The sequence below is a fragment of the Dromiciops gliroides genome, chromosome 4, assembly GCF_019393635.1.
Source record: "Dromiciops gliroides isolate mDroGli1 chromosome 4, mDroGli1.pri, whole genome shotgun sequence".
Lineage (NCBI taxonomy): Eukaryota > Metazoa > Chordata > Mammalia > Microbiotheria > Microbiotheriidae > Dromiciops > Dromiciops gliroides.
In genome coordinates, this window is record NC_057864.1 from 198,027,197 (window position 1) to 198,049,642 (window position 22,446).

General features: G+C 47.8%; 2 protein-coding genes across 4 annotated transcripts in view; one reads left to right on the plus strand and one right to left on the minus strand.

Moving 5' to 3' along the window:
• Nucleotides 1-5,749: 5,749 nt before the first annotated feature.
• GALK1 (galactokinase 1) lies at nucleotides 5,750-10,667 on the plus strand. The gene is made up of 8 exons (XM_044004260.1): nucleotides 5,750-6,105; nucleotides 8,160-8,349; nucleotides 8,600-8,722; nucleotides 8,987-9,122; nucleotides 9,478-9,659; nucleotides 9,951-10,101; nucleotides 10,216-10,378; nucleotides 10,465-10,667. Exons 1-8 carry the CDS (start codon nucleotides 5,938-5,940, stop codon nucleotides 10,534-10,536), a joined length of 1,185 nt encoding a protein of 394 aa, XP_043860195.1. The 5' UTR covers nucleotides 5,750-5,937; the 3' UTR covers nucleotides 10,537-10,667.
• Nucleotides 10,668-10,811: 144 nt separating this feature from the next.
• The window catches only part of ITGB4 (integrin subunit beta 4), a 44,443-nt gene continuing 32,808 nt past the window's right edge, over nucleotides 10,812-22,446 (minus strand). The window contains exons 27-41 of one of the 3 annotated variants that reach the window (XM_044004257.1): nucleotides 21,666-21,861; nucleotides 20,717-20,877; nucleotides 20,092-20,272; nucleotides 19,704-19,841; nucleotides 18,392-18,574; nucleotides 18,171-18,302; nucleotides 16,229-16,429; nucleotides 15,056-15,286; nucleotides 14,699-14,854; nucleotides 14,010-14,159; nucleotides 12,677-12,865; nucleotides 12,331-12,483; nucleotides 11,841-12,005; nucleotides 11,622-11,744; nucleotides 10,812-11,456 (exon numbers count right to left, since the gene is read on the minus strand). In XM_044004257.1, the coding sequence (XP_043860192.1) occupies nucleotides 11,317-11,456; nucleotides 11,622-11,744; nucleotides 11,841-12,005; nucleotides 12,331-12,483; nucleotides 12,677-12,865; nucleotides 14,010-14,159; nucleotides 14,699-14,854; nucleotides 15,056-15,286; nucleotides 16,229-16,429; nucleotides 18,171-18,302; nucleotides 18,392-18,574; nucleotides 19,704-19,841; nucleotides 20,092-20,272; nucleotides 20,717-20,877; nucleotides 21,666-21,861 (2,499 nt within the window). In that variant the 3' untranslated portion in view covers nucleotides 10,812-11,316. Of the gene's footprint in view, nucleotides 11,457-11,621; nucleotides 11,745-11,840; nucleotides 12,006-12,327; nucleotides 12,484-12,676; nucleotides 12,866-14,009; nucleotides 14,160-14,698; nucleotides 14,855-15,055; nucleotides 15,287-16,228; nucleotides 16,430-18,170; nucleotides 18,303-18,391; nucleotides 18,575-19,703; nucleotides 19,842-20,091; nucleotides 20,273-20,716; nucleotides 20,878-21,665; nucleotides 21,862-22,446 lie in introns of all 3 variants that reach the window. The other 2 variants (XM_044004258.1, XM_044004259.1) reach the window with 2 other exon arrangements.

A 22,446-nucleotide genomic window follows, 5' to 3' on the forward strand; every position in this document is an offset into this window, starting at 1 on the left:
CCCAGGGTCACACAGCTAGTAAGTGTTAAGTGTCTGAGGCCAGATTTGAACTCAGGTCCTCCTGACTCCAGGGCCAGTGCTCTATCCACTGCACCACCTAGCTGCCCCTATTATTATTTTTTTAAATGGGTGTGCGTGGTGGAAATAAATGCTTTATAATGGAAGAAATATATTTATTTTAAAGCAGGAAGGCCAGAAAGGAGCACAGACAATAAAGGCTCACAGTTTCATGCCTGATCTTCTTTTTCTGTTCTATTATGTATAAGGAAAGACTCATTTTACTTGATGATTGTTAAGTTCAGAATACAAATAAATGCATTTTTAAACAAAGAAATAGGAGTGGGTGACTCATGGCACAGCTTGTGTCAATATTTGCTAGACTCCTGGGATATAGCTGTAAAGGAGCGGTCTCCTCATGCCTTTCTTTTTCTTTTCTTTTTTTTTTTGGTGAGGCAATTGGGGTAAAGTGACTTGCCCAGGCCTAGCTGTGTGACCCTGGGCAAGTCACTTAACCCCAATTGCCTAAAAATCAAACCAAACCCCACAGCTAGTAAGTGTTAAATGTCTGAGGTCAGATTTGAACTCAGGACCTCCTGACTCCAGAGCTGGTGCTCTATCCGCTGCACCATCTAGCTGTCCCTCCTCATGCCTTTCTGACCTGAGTCTCACAGGTTCTGTCTGGGGTAGAGGTTTGGAGGGTAGTCACTACAGAGCAGCCCTATAGCAAGGATAGAGCATAGGGAGGGGCAGATCTTTTGTGCACGAAACTTGGTAGGACTTCAGTCCCTTCAGGGAAGGAAGGAGATATCAGTCCTAGCTAGCCCTGCTCCTGGCCAGAATTCTTGATTCCTTATAAGGGTCATGGCCTAGCACTAGCATTAAAGGGGATTTGGAAAGGCTTCCTGGAGAAGGTACGATTTGAGCTGGAACATGAAGGAAGTCAGGGAAACCAGGAGGCAGAGATGAGGAGAGAGAGCTTTCCATGCATGGGAGTCAGCCAAGGAAAAACATCGGAGTCAGAGAATGGAGTGTCTTGTGTGAGAAACATCAGTGGAGGCCAGTGTTACTGTATCACAGAGTACATGGGAAGGCAAGGTCTAAGAAAGAAGACTGGAAAGGGCAGGGCTAAGGTTGCGAGGCAGGCCCCTAGGTGGTGCAGTGTATAGTGTGAAGACTGTCAAAACTGGCCTCAGGGGCAGCTAAGTGGTGCAGTGGATAGAGCACTGGCCCTGGAGTCAGGAGTACCTGAGTTCAAATTTGGCCTCAGACACTACCTGTGTGACCTTGGGCAAGTCAGTTAACCCCAATTGCCTCACTAAAAAAAAAAAAAAATGAAAAAAAACAAAACAAAATTGGCCTCACTTTCCTGACAGTAGAGTGAGGATAATAATAGAGACAATATTTGTAAAGCACTTAGTACAGTGTCTGGCATACAGTAGGAACTTAATAAATGCTTGTTCCTTGGAATTAAAAATGTAACAAAAAAAGAATGAAAGAAACAAAAATGCTTGTTCCTTTTTAACCTCAGCTTTGGAGCCAATGATAAAAACAACTCTGCCATTCTAATGTGGAAATATGTTTTGCATGATTTCATATGTACAATGGGTATTGTATCTTTTTAATCTTCTCAATGAGTGGGGGAGGGGTAGGAGAGAAAACTTGAAACTGAAAATAAAAATTAAATTAAAAAAACCCCAACAACCCACCACTCTGTCATTGTTCCTGGATGGGGTGACCCAATCTACTCCTCTTTTGCTCTGCTTAGTATAACTTTAACTTTTTGACTAAGGTCCCCTCTCTGGCCACCACTCTCTTTGTATGTATGGTCTCTCCCATTAGAAAGCTTCTTAAGGGCAGGGTCCCTCTTTGTTTTTGTATTTAATAATAATAATAGCTAATACACACATAAATAATAAGTTTTGTATTTGCATATATGTCTTGTATATACACATAGGAATGCAGATTCCTGTAGTTATGTGTGAGGGAAAACAATCCTCTTCTCAATAATTCTTAGAACTCAGCAGGGATGTGACAATGTGACAAAGGCTCTTTTATTTCCTTCTTGTGAGAAGGAGGCACCCTAGTGTGCAGCTATTGGGTGCAAAGAAAGGGGGCTCATAGGCCCTGTTTTAAACCCTAGTCCCTAATGCGAATGGACCCTCCCCTTTTTCATCATTGGTCAGATTACTCAAGGGTTACAATCTACACCAAAAACTAGCTAATCAGAATGCCTATCCCTATTCAGTTCTTCCTTATATGGGCATAACTCAGGAGTGGACCTTATTCTTCCTTATATAGACACAACTCCAGAGCAGACTTTATTGAGACCAGGGCTCCTTGAACCATATGATTTTGTTAGCCAGAGGGGGAGGAGAGGATCTGAGACCTTTGACCTAAAAACAGGTCAGGAGGAGTATGATTGACTTGTTATATCCCCATTGAGAGGAGACAACTTACCCATTTTCTCACATTATGTATCTATATGAAGTTCCTATATCTCCTATATATATATATATATATCCATCTATATGGATCCTGTATGTGCATATAGGAACTATAGCTATACACACACATTTGTACTGTATATAAATGTGTGCCTATAATTTGTGTTTTTATGTGTATGTGTGTGTATGTGTATGTATATATGTATATATGTGTGTACATACACACACACACATACACACACATATATAACCTGTAAATTAAGGAAACTACCAATATAGGAGAAATAAGGTCTTTAATTGGGGCAGAGGAACTTTAGCTAGAAGCTAGGAATACCCAAAGATGGGAACTGAGGACAGGGTTTTTATGGGGTAATAGAACAAAAGGGAACCAAAAGACTGGCTCAGAGTCACATATAACTACTTAATGTAAATGAACCTTTGACAAAAGACACTATAAAACTGCTCCAGAATTAAGTATAGCCCCTATGAACTCTAAATAGAAACTACTTAATGTAGGTGGACTCTTTTTTGTTGTTTGTTTGTTTTTGTTTTTTTTTTTTTGCAGGGCAATGGGGGTTAAGTGATTTGCCCAGGGTCACACAGCTAGTAAATGTCAAGTGCCTGAGGCCAGATTTGAACTGGGTCCTTCGGAATCCAGGGCTAGTGCTTTATCCACTGAACCACCTAGCTGCTTGAATCTTGAATCCTTTCCCTCTCTGTCAAGAAATGGGTGGCATGCTTCACCATTATTCCTTTGGAATGAGGCTTCAAAGCTAAAGATGGATTTCCAGTAGTGAACCCCCTGAGAGCCTGAGCAAGCCCTGACCTATTATCCAGGGGGAGAGGGAGAGAGAGAGAGAGAGAGAGAGAGAGAGAGAGAGAGAGAGAGAGAGAGAGAGAGAGAGAGAGAGAGAGAGAGAGACCCATTGCAGGGAAGCAGAGAAATCCTACCTGAAGTCAATATTTAACAACAACAACAATAATAAAACCAACATTTTTATATATATTATTGTCATGGGGCGCAGAGCACCCCAGAATTTCTCTGGGGCACACCGAGGAATCTTCTCCTTGAGAAACTAAACCAGAAGACAGATAACGCCTAGAGGAACCAAATCCGACTGAGCTAGTTTGGGATTCCTACCCTTCATTCCGGTCTCCCTTATCCTGGGGAGATAAGTTTGGGTGTGGCTTCGGCCTTTGTGTCCTGAAGAGGGATCCATAGCCACCCCTCACCCAATTCCTTTAGTCACTACCAGTGGGGGATGGTCCTCCACTGCTCACCCAATTCCCCCAGCTACCACCAGTGGGGATGGTCCTTTCTCACTAAAGGAACTTTTCACGGGCAGATGGTCCACCCCCATCAGTCATCTATAAAAGTACCTTCCGGTCTCCTGTTCGGGGAGATTTGGTACCTCTGAGCCATGTGCTTTATGCCAAATCTCCCCATGAAAAGTCTAAGGATTTCTTTCATGGTTTCCCTCCCCCCACCCTTCCCTTCCCTTGCTCCTAAATAAACTATCACCTTGTTCTAACTAAGTTTAAAGAGGAATTCCTAAGAACCCCAACCCGTACCCATTTTCCCACCATATCATTATCATTCTTGTATTCATATATATTTCCTACATACAGCTATATTTCCTATATATACATATAGGAATGTATATTACTATGGATTTATCTCTATATTAAATTCCTTTATGTCCTGTACATTCCTGTATAGATCTATAAATATACTTCCTACATATACATATAGGAACTATATGTATATATGTATATATTCATGTGCATATATGTGTATGTACACACACATGCCCCAGTGCTCTATCCACTGTGCCACCTAGCCGCCCCGGTGGACTCTTTTTACATAATAACATAAAGTCCAGGGAGTAAGGCTGGGAACCATTGGGAGGGGATAGTTTGCTTGGGGAGAGGTGGAGGAGGTCCATAAATCCATCAAGAGTCTGGAATTGATAAAAATTGGTTAGCCCCAGGCAATTCATTTGTCTGGGAAGGGGGGAGTGGGGTGGGGATCAGTCAGTTCTCCGTAAATTTGTAGTTATCTCTATCATCTATCATCTATTTATATCTATATAGTACCAATAGTCTTAGCGCAGCTTTAAGCTTCAAATCGCAGTAAGACTCAGGGATATATGTTATGGGCCTGGGATACTTCAGGAGTTTTCTGGAGCAACTCAGAGAACCTTCTCTTTGAGAAGCTAAACCAAAGGACTGACATACCTAAGGAGATAAGCCACACCCTATGGGGATTTAGTTAACTCCAGGACCACCACCCTTCCTCCACTCCAAAAGGAACTTTCCACGGTCAGATGATCACCCCATCAGTCCCTCCACCATCTGTCCCAAATAAAAGTATTTGCCTGTCTCTTGCTCAGGAGATAAGTATCTCAGAGAATCTCGTCTCTGTGCCTTGTTATCTCCCCATTGGAAGTCCAAGAATTTCTCTCTTGGTTTCCTTTCTCTAGAGCCCAAATAAAATGTTTTATTCTAATTAGATGCGTGCTAGAGGGTGTAATTCTTTAAAGAGGAATTCCTAGGTACACTCACCCACCACCATTTCCCCCATAACAATATACAATCATCTATCTTTTATTCTTGTGTTAGTATATAGGATGACTTGGGGATAGGATATACAACACATCTTTTTTTTTTCTTTTTTGGCGAGGCAATTGGGGTTAAGTGACTTGCCCAGGGTCACACAGCTAGTAAATGTTAAGTGTCTGAGGTCGGATTTGAACTCAGGTACTCCTGACTCCAGGGCCGGTGCTCTATCCACTGCGCCACCAAGCTGCCCAGACAACACATCTTGTATTGTTATATAGGATGGCTTTTAGTACACCCTGTATATCAAAGATATACTATTAGAGATGACTCATCTCCATGGACAATTGTCCTCATCTTTAACTGAGTTGCTTTTCTTCGGTAACTGTCAACCACTTCTCTCCGCAAAGGAAACTAGACTAGACCTACCCGCCACCACCGCCGGGCTATGTTTGCAAAAGGCAAGACTAGGGGAGGAGCGATTTTCAGGGCAAAAACGGGTCAAGGTCGGGGCTTTAGCCTCCTGGGCCTCGGCTTCCTCCTCCGAGAAATCAGGAAATTGGACTTAAATGGTTTCCGAGGTCCTTTCTAGTTCAGAATCTAAGTTACGGGCCCATGGCCGAGGTTGCAGAAGCACACCCCGAGCCTGACAGCCTCGCCGAAGTCTTGCACGCACGCGCCCGCCTGCACGTCCGTCCCCTGCCCCCCAGGAGAGCTTCGAGGCGGAATTCGATTAGGGGAGGAGCTTGAGGCGCCTGCGGGGTAGAATACCGGAGCTTCGAAAGGTTCGGACACAGGAACGTCCTGGGAGGGGCTGATGCGCCCCGAGTGGGAGCTTCCCGCTCGAGGCTCCGCCCCCCCGAGCATGCTGGCGTGATTGAGGTGGCTTTGGCTACACCTTCACTTTGGAGCTCGGTGCGCTAGAGAGAGTACCATGGCCGCTACTTCCCGGGAACCTGAGGTCTGTGCGCTGTTGGAAGAGGCGCGGAAGGTCTTCCAGAAGGAGTTTGGCTGTGAACCCACCCTGGCCGTGTCTGCCCCTGGGCGGGTCAACCTGATCGGGGAGCATACGGACTACAATGATGGCCTGGTGCTGCCCATGGTGAGGGTCCCGTGGCTCGGGGGTGGGTGCTTGGGTGGATCTCACAGACCTCTACGACCCTGACCCCCTTCTCCTCCAGTTAAAGTTTCTTTTTTTTTTTTTTTGCTGGGCAATGGGGGTTAAGTGACTTGCCCAGGGTCACACAGCTAGTAAGTCAAGTGTCTGAGGCCGGATTTGAACTCAGGTACTCCTGAATCCAAGGCCGGTGCTTTATCCACTGAGCCACCTAGCCGCCCCCAGTTAAAGTTTCTTAAGGGAAACTGCCGCACCCAGCCCCTGTCGCAAGGGAATGTGCTCCTTGTGCAAGGAAACACTCGCTCCTTGTGCAAGGGAATGCGCCCCGTGTGCAAGGAAACACTCGCTCCTTGTGCAAGGGAATGCGCCCCATGTGCAAGGAAACAGCAGCTCCTTGTGCATGGCGGGAGAGGATTCCCCTTGCATCCAGTTCTGGTGCCTTTGGGGACTCCTGGGGTTTTGGGGGTAAAGGCCAGCTGGGTGAGTAACCCAGCTGGTTTAGGATTGTGGCTTTTCCCCGTGTCACTGGGAAGGAAGAAGAGGGATTCTCTGGGGAAATAAAAGTTTGCTGGGAGAACGTACCCTGGCTGCTGCTGCCGCTGTGGCCACTGGCGCTGCCGCACCTCCTTGGCGCTTTCAGTCAATTCCATTGGATTTACCTGCCCAGGGCAGGTGGCATTTCCAAAAATCGGGCTCATTTTGGAGGGGGTAGGGTGGAATTCCTAACTCCTCTGCAGACACCCTGAGGTCCCTGACTCTACAATAAGATAAACCACACAAATTTAAAGCTGAAAAGGATTTGAGAGAGATTCTAGTTTGAGGCCTTTCTTTTACCTGAAAAAAGTCAAATATATCAGATTTGGAAGCTGAAAGGGTCTCCAGAGAGCTTCTCATACTAATCCTTTCTTTTATCTGAGGCCCAGAGGTCACATAAGTAGCTATGGCCCAACCTGGGAAGTCTTCCCAATCCAAAGCCCTTTTTGCTATCCCACACTGCTGTTTTAAAAGGCAGATTAGTTTAGGTCCAAGGTTACCCTCCCCATTCAAGCGATCTGGGCCTCTTTGCTGCTGCTCTTCCTCTGACCTCTTCCCTTTTACCATATTGTACTGGGAGCCCCTGATTCCTGGGGCAGAGTCCAGACCTGTGTTTATTGTAGCAGTTGGCCTTATCCCCGAAGACCCAGGAGGGATGGGGGGTGGGGAGGTTAGAGCCCCCACTGCCAGTTCAGTGCTAACAGTTTTTCTGGGGACCAGCCCCTTCTTCCCCCCACCAGTTCCCATTTCAGAGTTGTTTAACATAGTCGTACTCTTTTTTTTTTTTTTTTGGTGGGGCAATGAGGGTTAAGTAACTTGCCTAGGGTCACACAGCTAGAAGCTGGATGCTTTATCCACTTTGCCACCTAGCTGCCCCCCCCTTCCCCCCCCCCCCTTCCCATTTCAGAGTTGTCTTGATTAAACATTTAACAGACAAAGTTTCTGGATAATTTAGCCATTTTATTAATATGGCTGGCAGGATATTAATAAAAGATCTATTGGCATCTCAGACCAAAGACCCCCTCCTCACCCTTGGGGTGCCCTTACAGCTGTAGGAGGTCCAACACACAGCAATCAAATCAATTAGTTAATTCAAATCTGATTGGTTGACATGATTGGAAGTGGGTTCATTTTAAATCCAGGGATGACATCAGAGAAAGAATGTAAGACCTGTCCCTCCCCCCAAATACTTTGCCACCTAGGTGTGGTTGAATTTTATCAGTAACTCTTCATCCAATTTCTTTGTAAGCTTGGGGTTCAGATTTGATGGGAGGAGAGCTTTCCTTAAGAAAAAAGGGGAGATCGCTGGGTCCCCCAAGATATTGATTATTAATAATTATTTCTCACAGAGTCCAGGGAATGAAGAACAGTTTGTTGGGAGGGGGGAGTCCAAGGCCTGGACTCCCAGGATTGTCTGTCCTTGGCACTCGCCCAATTTTTAAACATTCATGAAGGTCCTAATAGATACCATAGGCTAAGCCTCTCTATTCTTCCTCCCTTGCCAGGCTCTGGAGCTGGTGACAGTGATGGTAGGAATTCCACGGTTGGATGGCCTCATCTCTCTTGTGACAACTTCAGAGCATGCTGATGAGCCAAAGCTGGTAGAGTTCCCAGTACCCACTGCAGAGCAGCCTCTGGAACCTGGGTTGCCTCATTGGGCCAACTATGTGAAGGGGGTGATACAGTATTACCCAGGTATGTGACTGTGAGGAAGGAGAGAGAGGAGTCCTTCTGGACAATTACTATATTCTCTGGGAACTGCTGGAAGATACACAGCTCATAATAGAGGAGTTGACATCTAGGCAGGGTAACCCTCTAGAGATGTAGGTCACTGTAGTTCTTTTACATGCCAGCTACTACTTCTACCTAATTAGGTCCGACCTCTTTGACCCAGGTGATCTCATCTCACAGCCCCCTAATTCTTTCTCCCTAATTTTTTCCCTAGCATCTGGTCCCCTCCCTGGTTTCAATGCAGTGGTGGCCAGCTCAGTGCCTCTAGGGGGTGGACTGTCCAGTTCTGCATCCCTGGAAGTGGCAACTTATACCTTCTTGCAGCAGCTTTGCCCAGGTAACTTGCCCAGGCCCCTACTTCCTTGCCCTTTCCCGATAGAAACCCCTAATTACTGGAGAAACTTTATTCTCACCTTGGCTTAAGGGAGGGAGGTGGGAATCTTGCCTGGGTGCCCCACCTTGGGGCTAACTCTTTCCCTTAAACCCTTATTACTACCCTTTCACCCTGGACCAAGGGTTCCCGAGGGCAAACCTCCTTCCCTGCTCCCTTGTATCCTACTTAGCCCTAGTTCCCCCACTATACTCCACCTATGTGCCATAGCCTCTGGGGCAGCAGCCATGCCTGCCCACGTGTGTCAGCGGGCAGAACACAGTTTCGCGGGGGTGCCCTGTGGCATCATGGACCAGCTCATCTCACTGTTCGGGCAGAAGGGCCACGCACTGCTCATTGACTGCAGGTCAGGAACTTTGTTCCTCTTTTTTTTGTTTTGTTTTGTTTTGGTGGGGCAATGGGGGTTAAGTGACTTGCCTAGGGTCACACAGCTAGTAAGTGTCAAGTGTCTGAGGCTGGATTTGAACTCAGGTACTCCTGAATCCAGGGCCGGTGCTTTATCCACTCTGCCACCTAGCCGCCCCCCTCTTTGTTCCTCTTTTACACTCTGTATTCCTGGCTTCCTTGCTGCTTCTCTCATCCTGGTGTTCTCACCCAGCCCAGAGAGGGCACAAGGGTGTCCTTTTCCTGTGCCTCTAGGGGTGGTTGGTACCCATTAGATGACATGAGATGTGGACTCTTGGTCTTTTTTCTCTCCCCAGGTCCCTAGAAACACACCCGGTGCCCTTGTCAGACCCAGGGGTAGCCTTGCTCATTACCAACTCCAATGTTCGTCACTCACTCGGTTCCTCTGAATACCCTATACGTCGACATCAGTGTCAATCAGCTGCCAAGGCACTGGGCAAGAAGAGTTTGAGAGAAGTAGACATGAAAGACCTAGAGGGTAAGGGGGCTGGTGATACTGTCCAGGAGATGAGCATGGTGATGGGCTTTGTGTATGTGTGACACCATCCAGGCATCCTTAGCGTGAGCTGCCCTTTTGACCTTCACTTATCACCAAACATAGTAATCCTGAGACCTACCCAGAAATCCTTGCTATCATCTCCACTGAGATATGGGGGTGGGGGGGAGGAGCAGGGCTGGTTATCTTCTACCCTTTGGAAACTCTTCTTCCTCAGGGGACCCCACTCCCACCCTAGCATGTCAGATATTGCTGAGACCTTTTTCCTCTTAGCTGGGAAGGAGCTGCTGACCAAGGAGGAATACCGGCGGGCACGGCACGTTGTTAGTGAAATTCAGCGCACATCGGAGGCCGCAGCTGCTCTGAGCACAAATAACTACAAAGTTTTTGGCCAACTTATGGTGGAAAGCCACAACTCCCTGAGGTAGGCTCGGGGTGCCTCCCCAGATCCAGTGTACCTAGCACACCAGATGTCCTCTGAGACTGGGCTCTTCCTGGCTCCTTCCCCCAACCTTATATAGCCTTGTGACTTGTCCAGGGATGACTTCGAAGTGAGCTGTCCTGAGCTGAATCAGTTGGTGACGCTGGCCCTTGAGGTACCCGGAGTGTACGGCAGTCGCATGACTGGAGGCGGCTTTGGCGGCTGTACAGTCACTCTCCTGGAGGCAGGGGCAGCGACAAGAGCCATGCAGCATATCCAGGTAGGTAGCCAAAGGGGGTGTGTGTGTGGGGGGATAGAGATATGGGGGTCCTGAGCTCTCATATTCAGGCCCTTTTTCTTTCACAGGAACAATACAAAGGGACTGCCACCTTCTACCTCTCGAAAGCAGCAGATGGGGCCAAGGTGCAACCTTTGTGAAGAGTCATTGTCGAGAGAAGTACAAGCTAGACATCTCATACCCGAGAGGGCCTTCCCCTGGGTGGGCAGTGGATGATGATGGGGGAAGCTGTCTGTGTTATGAGCCATTAAATCACAAATAGATTTCAGCAGCTTTGAGTGTTGCATGCTGAGAAATCAATTCCAGGACAGGAGAGAGCATGCTATCAAAGATGATAGAGGCCCCCTCTGCTCAGGGGGCTGGCATAATGTGGGGTCCTGGAGGCATGAAGATGGAAGAACCAATTGGTAGCAAAAACATTTATTATTAAGTGGCAAGATGAAGATTAGAGGCCCCCTCCCCCGCTCCATACTCTGACCTGCCTCAGCTCTTTGGTTACAAATTGGGTTTGGAGCTAAGAGGACAGGACAGGCCTCTGGGATAGCATTACCACCAGCTGCACTCTTGTCCCCCCACGTCCCCCCAAGGGAGGCTGTCCCCCACCATGGCCTTTTTTTTGTTTTGGTTTTTTGTAGGGCAATGAGGTTAAGTGACATGCCCAGGGTCACACAGCTAGTTAAGTGTCAAGTGTCTGAGGCTAGATTTGAACTCAGGTCCTCCTGAATCCAAGGCCAGTGCTTTATCCACTGTGCCACCTAGCTGCCCCCCACTATGGCCTTTTGGGGATAATCAGGGTTGGGTTGGCAAAGAGTAACGATTCCCCCCCCCCCCCCCCATCCCTCTGCTTCTAGGAAGCAACATAGGCTGAATTAGGAGAAAGAAAGAAGGTTGTGGGGGGAAGGTGTGCTGATGTCCGAGACTCAGGTCTGGAAGAATTGGCGTTCCACTTGCTTGGTTAAGGTCCCACTAGATGTCAATGTTCGGCTCACAAATTCTTGAGTCACATGGCGAGTGAGGGAGCTGCCAGCTTCTAGCTGCTGGGCCCCCAGGGCTAGGCCATCTGCAGGGGACAAGCAGAATTGAAGGAAAGAGCTCTAGACCTGTCAGAGGAGCCTCTCACTTGTAGCTCACTTCATCTCCATAAAGTGTAATTATTGAGTCATGCTGCTTGCTCCCTTCTGGATAGGACCAGCCCCAGCCCCCTCCCACAAATCCCAAGTCTCACCTGCTAAGAAGGGCTTTGTGATACTGGAGTGGGTCGCAGTGGTGATGCTGCTGCTGTACTCTCTGGGAAACTGGGATATCTCTTGCTGAATCCCAACGTGACCTCCCAGCTGTGGAAAGGGACCTGGACCGGGGAGAGCCAGGGAAGGACATGGAAGTGTTAGGAGGTTGGTCAGGGGCTTAAAAGAACAGGGGCCAGGCTGTGGAAGCCTTGACTTACCTCCGTCTTGAGATTCAATGGTGATGATGCCCTCACGCTCTGGCCCAAAACCTTGGGTTGTCTTTGCCTGGACTTTGAATTTGTAAGGCACATTCTCACTCAGACCTGGCACTGTCAGTCTGTTCTCCAGGCTGTCACCATCCACCTGGAAGGTAGTGGATGGACCTGAAGGGAGATGTGAATCAAGAATAAAGTTGGGAGTGCCTTCACTTCCCAGATGGCCCCTCCCTGCCCTCCCCTCTCCTATTGCCACTTGCTAGGGGCCCTCTTTTTTTTTCAGGGCAATGAGAACCCTCAAGTGACTTGCCCAGGGTCACACAGCTAGTAAGTGTCAAGTATTTGAGGTCAGATTTGAACTCAGGTCCTCCTGAATCTAGGGCTGGTGCTTTATCCACTGTGCTACCTAGCTGGCCCCCCTCCCTTTTTTCTTGTAGAGACTATATGTCTAGATAATTTGAGGTGCTTGGCTTTCGGAGCCATGAGCAACTACCTCCTTGGGCCATCTCACAGGTCACCAGGTACCCCAGAATGTCCCCATTGGGCCGGCGTGGTCGTTCCCAGCTCATCTGCAGCGAGTCCGGACTTAGGGCTGTGAATACCAAGGGGCCTGGAGCACTGGGAGTGCTCAGGGTGAAGGCTGAACCTGAGGAAATGGGGGGGGGGAGATTCAATCAACAAACATTAAATGTCTGCTTTGTGCCAGGTACTATGCTGTTTAAGAAAGTGGGGAGAAGAGTATGGAAATGAGAGGAGCCCTTCTCACATAATGCTCAGTCAATGCCAATTTAGCTTCCCAAGCAAAAACTGAGTGGAGGGGACAGGAAGGTGGGCCTTACCTGGCAGAGGACAGAGTGGGCTTTGGGGGTGCACTTGGGACTCAATGGTGATGATACCCTCACGCTCTGGACCCCAGCCCTCCTGGCTCTGTGCCCGCACACGGAAGACATAAGAGTGGTTAGGCAGGAGGTCTTCAACCACTACAGAGGTCTGGTGAGGGTCAGGAATGTGGAGTCTGTGAAGCTCACCTTGGGGAGGGATGAACAAAAGGGAGTCAGTCACCACTATACCTCGGGGCACAAGACCAAGCGGTGGAATGCTTTTTCTCCCAGTCCTGTTCACTTTGTGACATACTGTTTCAAAGATGGAACCCAAGGTCCTCCCTGGACCAGATTTCTATTTGTAAAGATTCTTTTTTTACCCATACAGGTTGTATTCAGAACTCCCAGTGAGAAATCTCTCCTATTCTGCATCCTATATACTATATTCTTTTTTTTTTTTTTTGCAGGGCAATGAGGGTTAAGTGACTTCCCCAGGGTCACACAGCTAGTAAGTGTCAAGAGTCTGAGGCCAGATTTGAACTCAGGTCCTCCTGAATCCATTCAGGGCCAGTGCTTTATCCACTGTGCCATCTAGCTGCTCCCCAGATTTCTATTTGTGAGCTGGTGGGTTAAAATGATTGGGGTGGGATTAGACCCTGGGAAGGCTTTCGAAATGCAAAATGAGAAGAAAAGGAAAAGAATAGAACCAGAAAAGGGGAAGGGAGGAAGGAAGACCAGGAACTGGTAGAGGTAAGAAGAAGGAAGGATGCTATTTAGAGACCTTTTCCTGAAATCTGCAAATGGAGAATTCATTTCATTCTTCCAATAAATGTATATGCTTCACTCTGGCATTTGGTGGTGAAAAAAAAAAGTAAGACTGTCCACTCTCACCTGACCATTTGTGTCTCTTTGTGGGTTGACTACATTAAAATGTCATGAGACCGGGATTGAGAAATAATGTGCAGATAGCTCTATCTTTTGGCACACATGCTTCAGGGCTATACTGTAAGATTCTTAGAATTAGAGAATCTCAATAGTTATCAACTCAAGAATTCTGTGGCATTCCTGAGCTGGTGTCATCCTCTGAGAACTAGTATACTTCCACCTTCTGGTGGTAATTTTACTACCAAGGAATAGTGTCTTGAATATTTCTGTACCTGAGCCCAGTCCCTTTTTGAACTTGAGTAGGAACACTCCAGAAGGTCATAGCCTGACAACCTATGGCCCAGCTAGCCAGCCCTTTGATCTGAAGTAGGAGCTATTACGTTTAACCCCTTCTCCTCCCTAGGCACCATCATACAGATCAGCCTCACAACCTGGCCTGATAAGGTCCCATGGGGGTGCTCCTTACCTCCACTCAACAGTTGGTACTCCATGCTGTAGCTTTGTAGGGCTCTATCACATTGTGGCTCCTGCCAGCTCACTTTCAGAGATGTGGGTCCCAGGGCCGAGAATACCAGACGGGTAGGGGTGTCAGGTACCCCAGAGGGCAGGCGGGAATCTGTAGGAAGGAAGGATGGAGGGTAGAAAGGAGAGGGGGCAGAGGGCTGCAGCATGATTGAAGAAGAGAGTTAAATTTGGAGTTGACTTCTGTAGAGGGCCTGTCTCCCTTCCTCCTGCCATGGTGGGTGAGGGTCCTGAAAGCAAGTAACTAGATCTTACACTAGTAACTAGCCCAGGGTGGCCCTTTCACCCAGAAATATGCCCTCAAAAGGAATTTTGTCCTTGTCTTTGCCCAGAGCCCCATCAACTAGGCTGCCCCTCATCTATTTTCCCATAACTGAACAACCACCTTTCTTCTCTCCCCCTTATGCAGCAAAGTATCCCACCCCCATTCCCTCCCCAGGAAAGAGCTATCAGTGTCATTAAACTCGAAGCACAAACAGGGAGGTGAATGGTTAGCGGCTCTAGTGGGCCCAGCGTGGAATCTGCCAATGGAATGGAAGATAAATAATGAGGTGGAGGTTGTTGGAATGGGAAGATGTGTAGATGAGGACAGGACAGCCACTGTAATATGGAGCAGATCGCCACAGGCTCTACCTGGGCCCCAGGTGTGTGTCGCTGGTCTGGCCAGGATTACAGAGTCCTGGAAGGCACTGTAGGAGTGGAAACCCTTCCCCTGAACTTGGTCCTTGGGCAGAGTAGCCCGAGTCCCAGTATACCTGCTCCCCCCATCTTCCTGAATGGGAGGGAGGCCTAAGATGGATAAAATGGAGAGAGTGAGAGGTTGGGGCAGCATCAGCTGGCTGCTGGAACAACCCTGTGGAAATCTAGAAAGACAAGGTTAATGGAAGAACAGGGAGGCACATGAATGAGTACCACCTGAAAATGGATCTAGCCGGCAGAAAGCCCCCTCCCTCCATCCCCTCATAGCCCTGTCAGTCATTGGTCGCTCACCATAGGAAGAGATGGATGCGAGGGTAGAGTAGTCCCTAGGTAGGGTCGCTGAATGTTCTGTGCGAGTCAGGGAATGGTAATCTTGGGTGAGAGTGGAGGAAGTGCTTAGTACTCGGTGTTGTGGGTGGGGACTCAGGTGGGTGCCATAGGCAGATGATGCGGTGGTCATCCTGTGCAGTGAGTTAGCACTGCCTGGGAAAACGAAGTCCAGCCTCCCATTCAGTAAGTGCTCTGCATGGGGAGTGGGGGAGGGGGGAGGAACAGATAAGAGAACCAGGCTCCTAAGGTCAGGACATAGACAAGACATCAGAAGTCATCTGGTCCAACCCCCTCATTTTACTGACCGGGAAACTGAAACCCAGAGGTCTTTCCCAAAGCCACCTAGGAGAGCCTGACTCCAAGTCAGGGAGTCTTTCTACTGCGCACTGCTGCCATTGGAGAGGGCAGCTTATGTCCCAGGCATAGCCCAACCTTTCATTCTGGTGAACTTTCAGGTTAAAGACCTCACCCCAATGCTAAGCTTGATTTAGATCTGATTACTATTGCAATCTGGGTGTGAGGGGAAGAGTAGGGAAAGGAGAGATCTGATTCCTAGGAGTTTTTGGCTCAAACCCAATTTCCCTGAAGGTGAGGCCCTTCAAATTGGCCAAATTGTTTAACGGGATGTGAACTCTCCATTGTGCCTACAGGGCTCTAATTTGCATCAGGCCTTAGATAAATTCCACCCCCATTGTGCCTGCTTCCTGTAGGCTTCTGAACCACTTGGTGGAGCCCTGGAAGGAAGGGTTTCATTCTCCTCCTGCTCCTTCTCCAGACTAGAAAGGGGTTGGGGGAACTTCCTGCTTCTCAAAGCAGCAACTTCCAGGGAAGACATGGCAGCTTCTGCCTTGATAGCTCCAGGAATTAGGCTGATCCAGAGATCTTCCAAGGTCAACATTTTTGGCCTCACCCAACACCAGCTCTGCTCCATCACCTTCAACACTGTTGCCACTCTCCTGCCAGGCTACATAGAGTGGCCACTATCTTTGGTGTGTATGTGGGGGCATCGCCGGCCATGCCAGCTTGTCTATCAGGGTACAGTGTGAGGGGACGAGGGGGTAGGGAAGTTGTTTAAGGAGCAAAAGCCATGTGTGCCTGACTCTTGGATAGCAGGGCAGGAGCTTCCTCTGTCACCTGCTCGGGGCTGGGGTGTCCCCCTTCGGGGGAGGCTGCCTCCTGGGTTGCTATCATCTTGGGGCAGGATGAACCCCTCAGCCTCAGAGGAGAGCCCACTGCTGCTGGACGGGCGGGGGATGAATTCTGGGGGCAGCTGCCACGTGATCTGCCGGAAATTCAGGTTCTCTCCTGGCAGTGGCTCGAACTTCCAGCAGGAGCCTTGGGAACAATAAAGGGGCAGGTTGGCACTGCCCCCTGGGGTGGATGTAGGTTTGGCTAAATAGGAGTGGCAACCTGTAACTGCTTGACAAGGTTAGGCCAGAACTAGCCGCCTGTGGTGACTGAATGGTTGTCCATTATTTGGAACAACCTGGACACTGAGGAAAGGACAAGGGGTTTCTACATCTAGTTGTTGATAAGAAGAGAGAAAGTCACAGGAAGAAAGTGGAGAATAGCAACAAAGTAACTTTACAAGAGTTTGTAAAAGCAGGTTGGATTGAGAGAGTGTTTCCCTTAGTCTGGGACCAGAATCCTGGAATGTGGTCATTGTAAAATTAAAGAAACAGGTCTAGGGAGGGAAAATTACATAGCCAGGGTCACACAGCTAGTTATTAGAGCAGGGACTTACATTCATATCCCAAACTAGGGCTCTTCACCATTGAACTTCAGCCTCTTAAAACAGGTCAGCGGCCTTATTTGGCTCAAATCCCTCCCCATCCTTTCAAATCTATTATTTCCCATGATTTTCATAGCAACCCATGAGGTTGGGCAGGAGAGATGCCACAGGTAATGGATCCCTCCCTAGAGGGATGAAGCGATTCCATTTAGAAGTCACCCTAGGGGGGCAGCTAAATGGCGCAGTGGATAAAGCACCGGCCCTGAATTCAGGAGTACCTGAGTTCAAATCCAGCCTCAGACACTTGACACTTAATAGCTGTGTGACTCTGGGCAAGTCACTTAACCCTCATTGCCCCACCAAAAAAAAACCAAAAAAAAATTAAAAAAAAAAAAAAGAAGTCACCCTAGGGGGGCAACTAGGTGGTACAGTGGATAAAGCACTGGCCCTGGATTCAGGAGGACCTGAATTCAAATCCAGCCTCAGACACTTGACACCTACTAGCTGTGTGACTCTGGGCAAGTCACTTAACCCTCATTGCCCTGCCCCCCCCCAAAAAAAAAGTCACACTAGGAATTAGTGGTAGTGCCAGGAGTGGACCCTGTTTTTGACACACTTGGCAGGCAGAGGAAAGAAGGGACAAGAAAAATGAGGAAAAGATAAAAAAGAAGAGAAAGAGGTGTATATGGGAGGAAAGGAGGGGAGAAAGGGGGAAGGGGCTCATTGAGAGCTGTCTCAAGTGCTGTAGGAGAATGACTGTCTCCAGCCCTGAGGCTCCCAGACCCCTCCTGCCTAATTAATAGTCTAGAGAGATGTGTCTTGGTCATTTAGAAGGAGAGGCAAGTTGGGACGCCTACCAGTTTTCCTGCCAGCTAAGTCAGAGTGATTTTTTTGCTCTGCCTATCTCAGACACTCCTGCTATGGTTACTGCTGATTCTGAGGGTAACAGCTACATTGTGTGTTTCCCCATTCCCCATATATTTTCTTTTTCTTTTTCTTTTTTTTTGGTGGGTCAATGGGGGTTAAGTGACTTGCCCAAGGTCACACAGCTAGTAAGTATCAAGTGTCTGAGGCCGAATTTGAACTCAGGTACTCCTGAATCCAAGGCCAGTGCTTTATCCACTGCGCCACCTAGCTGCCCCTCCCCATATATTTTCAAATATGCATAGCCCAATATCCATTTACTTGGTCCCATGACAATTTATGATGGGTTGGAAGAGTGACAAAAAGTGGGCGCTGTCCTCTCAACTCCCTCCCTCTGGCATCAATCCTGCCCTCCTTTTGTCCAAGAGCCATCCCCAACCAGGAACTTCTCCCAACCTTTGCCTTCCAAACTCAACGTACCTGTGTCATCAGAGACGCTGGGTCTCTGGCTGCTAGCCGGGGAGCGCAAGACATCATCGCTGTACATGAGGAAGCTGTCATAGTCTTCCCCTCCCTGGGCATCTACGATGGGGATGTCTGGGATGATGGGGACTAGAGATGGGAAGGGGAGGAAGTGAGCTGGGCTTTATACTGCTATTCCTTTCCTCCTCTTGGCCACCCCATCTGGCCTAGATACTCACTGGACATGGGCCGTTTTGGTTGGGTGGCAAGATTGATAATGGCTTCTCTCTCTGGCCCCCAGCCTGCCCCATTGCGGGCCTTTACTGTGTATCGGTAGGGCTGTGACTCTCGAAGGTTCTCAATCAACAGTGTCCGCTTCTTGGGTGTATCCACCAGCACTTTCTTCATGGGCCCGATGGGTTCTGGGGCAAGGGAGAGCACGTCATGCTTCATGACATCTTGTTGTGAACTTAGCATGGACTCACTGGGTGACCTCAAGAAAGTAATTTCAGTTCTTTGGGTTTCCATTTCCCCTTATACAACAATGGGGTAAATAATTCCGGACTTTGCAAAAATACCCTCTTCCCTTTCCTTCACACACCCCTCCCTGTGTGTGCTGCCTTTCCTCAAAATGTAAGCTTCTTGAGGGCAGGGATTGTCTTGTTTGCTTCTATGTGTATCTCCAGTGCTTAGCATAGTGCCAGATACATAGGAAACATTTAATAAATGCTTGTTCTGTCTGTGTATATGTATGTATCTAATCTACCTATCTATCATCAAGCTATCATCTATCTATCTATCTATCTATCTATCTATCTATCTATCTATCTATCTATCTATCTATCTATCTATCTATCTATCTATCTACCATCTATCAATCTATCATCTTTTATCTATCATCTATCATCTATCTATTTATCTATCAATCTATCTACGATCAAGCTATCATCTATCTATCTATCTATCTAGCTATCTGTCTGTCTGTCTGTCTGTCTATCTATTTATCTATCTATCTATCAATTTATCTATTGCGTTTATCTACCAGGAATGTGAGGATAGAATTAAAGATCCAAAAATATATTTACATATATGGTACACTTGATTATAATCATACTCAATTTTTACTTGATACATTATTCATAGCACCTATAAAATTATATACTAGCTTCCTTAGAGCCTTTCCTCTCCCTCTGTGAATCCCACCCTTCTTTGCCTCAGTGTGGTTCAGTCTAACAGTACCTGACTGTCAGCTGTGTGCCCAAGCAAAGCCAATGTATTGTAAACTTATAAGAAAAAGATCAGGGAATGTATTCCGTCCTCTCACCCCTATAATTTCTGGGTTATCAGTTGGTCAGGACTAAAAAGCTCAAAGTTAGATATGCTGCTGTTATTATATTCTGTTGAAGGTACAGCCGTTACCCCCCTGGCTTCTCTCTCCTCCAAATGCCCAGATGTGTTGCCCATTACCACCATTCTTCCTAAAGGATTGTGGGTAGTGGGAGCTGACACCACAAGTTTTGTGGGGTGGGAGGGGGGTCACAGAGCCCTTACTGTTGTCCTCGTTGACCAGTCCGTAGCAGACCTCATAGGCTGTGATCTCCCCATTGGTCTCAGCTGGCTCAGCCCAGCTCAGCTGGGTGACAGTGGAGGAAACAACATTGAAAGCCAGGCGTCCAGGTTCACTGGGGACTGTGGTTGATCAGAGTGGGGAGACAAGAGAAAGACAGTCAGTGGTGGGAAGAGGGGTGGGAGTCCTTAGGGGTCAGGAGTCATGAGAATGTGGTGAATGAGGTTAGGAGAGCAGGAATTTCTGAGGGCTGGGGTAGGAAGGCTACCTCTGGGAGCCATGGGGATGAGGGCAGGAGGGATTTATCTTGCTTTGGGACAAGAGAGATGAAGAAGGAGCAACCTTGGGGCAGAGGGTCTGAGAAAGACTTACCTTCCTCATTGGTACGGCAGGATACCATGGGGCTATAAGGCCCTTCACCCATTGGCCCGTATGCACAGACCTTCATCTCATAGTCACAGTATGGGTATAGGTTGGTGAGCTCCACTGAGGGTACTTTGCAATTAAGGAACCGAGCCTCTGATTCAGAGTCACCCTGTATCCAGTATTTTACCTGTACCCACAGGAAAAGATGTCAGAAGGAAAAGGACCTTCCCTTTGGGTTATCATACATAGTGGCTTATGTATGATAAGCCATATTTAAGAACATAGCCAAGGACAGTCCATCAGTCAGTCAAACATTTATTAAATACCTACTATGTGCTAGCCCCTGGGCTAAGTGATGGGCATACAAAGAAAGGGTCTATGCCCTCAAGGAATTCACAATCCTGATTGAGAAGACAACAGGGCAGGGCTTTAAAAATGTGGGCAGATATGCTATGCCTTCAACAACTCAGTTGGAAGCAAATTAAGATAGTCACAGGACCACAGATTAGAGATCATCTAATCCAACCTCTTTATTTTATAGTTGAAGAAAACAGGCCCACAGATTTTAAGCCAGAATTGTTAGCCAGTAATTACCCAAGGGGCCACTAGGTGGTGGAGTCTGCCCTCTTACCCTGTACCCAGATGGCTTGCCAGGAGGTGGTAGCCAATTGAAATGGATCCTACGTGAACCAACGGCCTTGGCATTGGGGTTCTGAGGGGCACCTGGATCAGCCCGGAGGGAATATGCTGAAGTAGTCTGGCCAACAAACTCCTTATCCAAACTCTCTGTGCCTAATGGGAAGAAAGGGACATCCTTGTTTAAGCTCAAAGCACAAACACAGAAGCTGGTCACTTTTGTGCCACTAGTGGGAGCTTGACACTCAACAGATGATCCTAATGAGCCAGTTAGGACTGATTTCTCTGAGGTCCAAAGGGGCTGCCTGAGGTTTGGGATCTCACTCTTCAGTAAGGGGAGGTTCTGAGAAATGTTTCTAGGGTTATTACCATGTCAGACAGGGTCTCCAGATTCCTACCCACCTGCAGGGCACCTAAGATTTCAAGATGGCCCTTGGCAAATTTGGTAATAAGCAAATATTTTGGCTCCTTCCCCCCCCCCCCCAGCTCTGGTGGCTTTCTCACCTGTCACTCAGGATGCTTAATGTTTCTTCAACTTTCTTTAGGGTCTGAAACCCCCTTAGTCATGGGGCATGAGGGTATTCAGAATTGAAAATTGGCTTAATGTGTTGCTCCTTCTAGAAGTTTTTAAAGAGGCCCAAAGCTCTAATGGTGGCATTTCAGGCATTTTCTTTTTTTTTTTTTAGTGAGGCAATTGGGGTTAAGTGACTTGCCCAGAGTCACACAGCTAGTAAGTGTTAAGTGTCTGAGGCTGGATTTGAACTCAGGTCCTCCTGACTCCAGGGCCGGTGCTCTATCCACTGCGCCACCTAGCTGCCCCCATTTCAGGCATTTTCAACAGGCTATTCATGGGAATTTGGGAGGTAGAATCCTGAAATTACTCCTACACCCAGGCAGGGGCTTCCCCAGACCTTCCCCCTTTGTCTTCCCATCACATCAATTACCGATGAGGACTGTGGCAGAGTGTGGATCGCCCAGCCGGGCGCCATACTTGGGGTTGGTTAGGTGGATGTGGAAACGTCGGGATTGATGACCCAAAAGCAGGGAGTCCATTTCCTGTAGATCCAGCAACTTCACTTGCAGTTCCTTCCTTGTCTCCCCTGGTTGGAAGAGTAGGTCCCCTTCCTCAGGGATGTAGTCCTGGGGAAAAGCAGGGTTAGACATATAGAGAAAAGCTAGGATCAGGAATGTGGGCACGTGGGGAGCAGGAGGAGTCACAAAATCACACCGAGACACCAAGACATGTCTGAGTCCAAAGATACAGTTCCAGTCACAGTTATAAAAAGTCCCCCATCTCTCCTCTTTTATTTTGCCAAGGTGCTCAACTTCCCCCTAAATGTCAATCCTAACCTTGTTCTTTAATGATGGTTATAGGTGAGATTCCCATTGGCAGTGGGAATTAGCTTACATAGGTATTTGAAAACATAACTGGAAGTGTGGTATAGTAGAGAGAGACCTGGGCTTGAAGTCAGGAAGATCTAAGTTCAAGTCCAATCTCTGTCTGTGTGACTTTTCATAAGTAACTTAACCTTTCAATGCCTTCTGCATTGGTAGAGTTTCCATATGCAGTATTCCCCCCTACCAATGAAATCACAGGTCTGGTTCAAAAGATAGAGTATATATATATGCATGTACATGTATATACATATGGCATAATCCTCACCTCTACTCTCATCTCCCTGGCCTCCTTCTTGGTACCAAAGCCTCTCCAAGAAATACCAGAAA

Excerpts from the sequence above, each read along its gene's own strand:
- GALK1 (XM_044004260.1), top strand. The coding sequence starts at position 5,938 with ATGGCCGCTACTTCCCGGGAACCTGAGGTCTGTGCGCTGTTGGAAGAG. Across the intron at positions 9,660-9,950 it reads AGACATGAAAGACCTAGAGG|CTGGGAAGGAGCTGCTGACC; the intron begins GTAAGGGGGCTG and ends TTTTCCTCTTAG. Across the intron at positions 10,102-10,215 it reads GAAAGCCACAACTCCCTGAG|GGATGACTTCGAAGTGAGCT; the intron begins GTAGGCTCGGGG and ends TGACTTGTCCAG.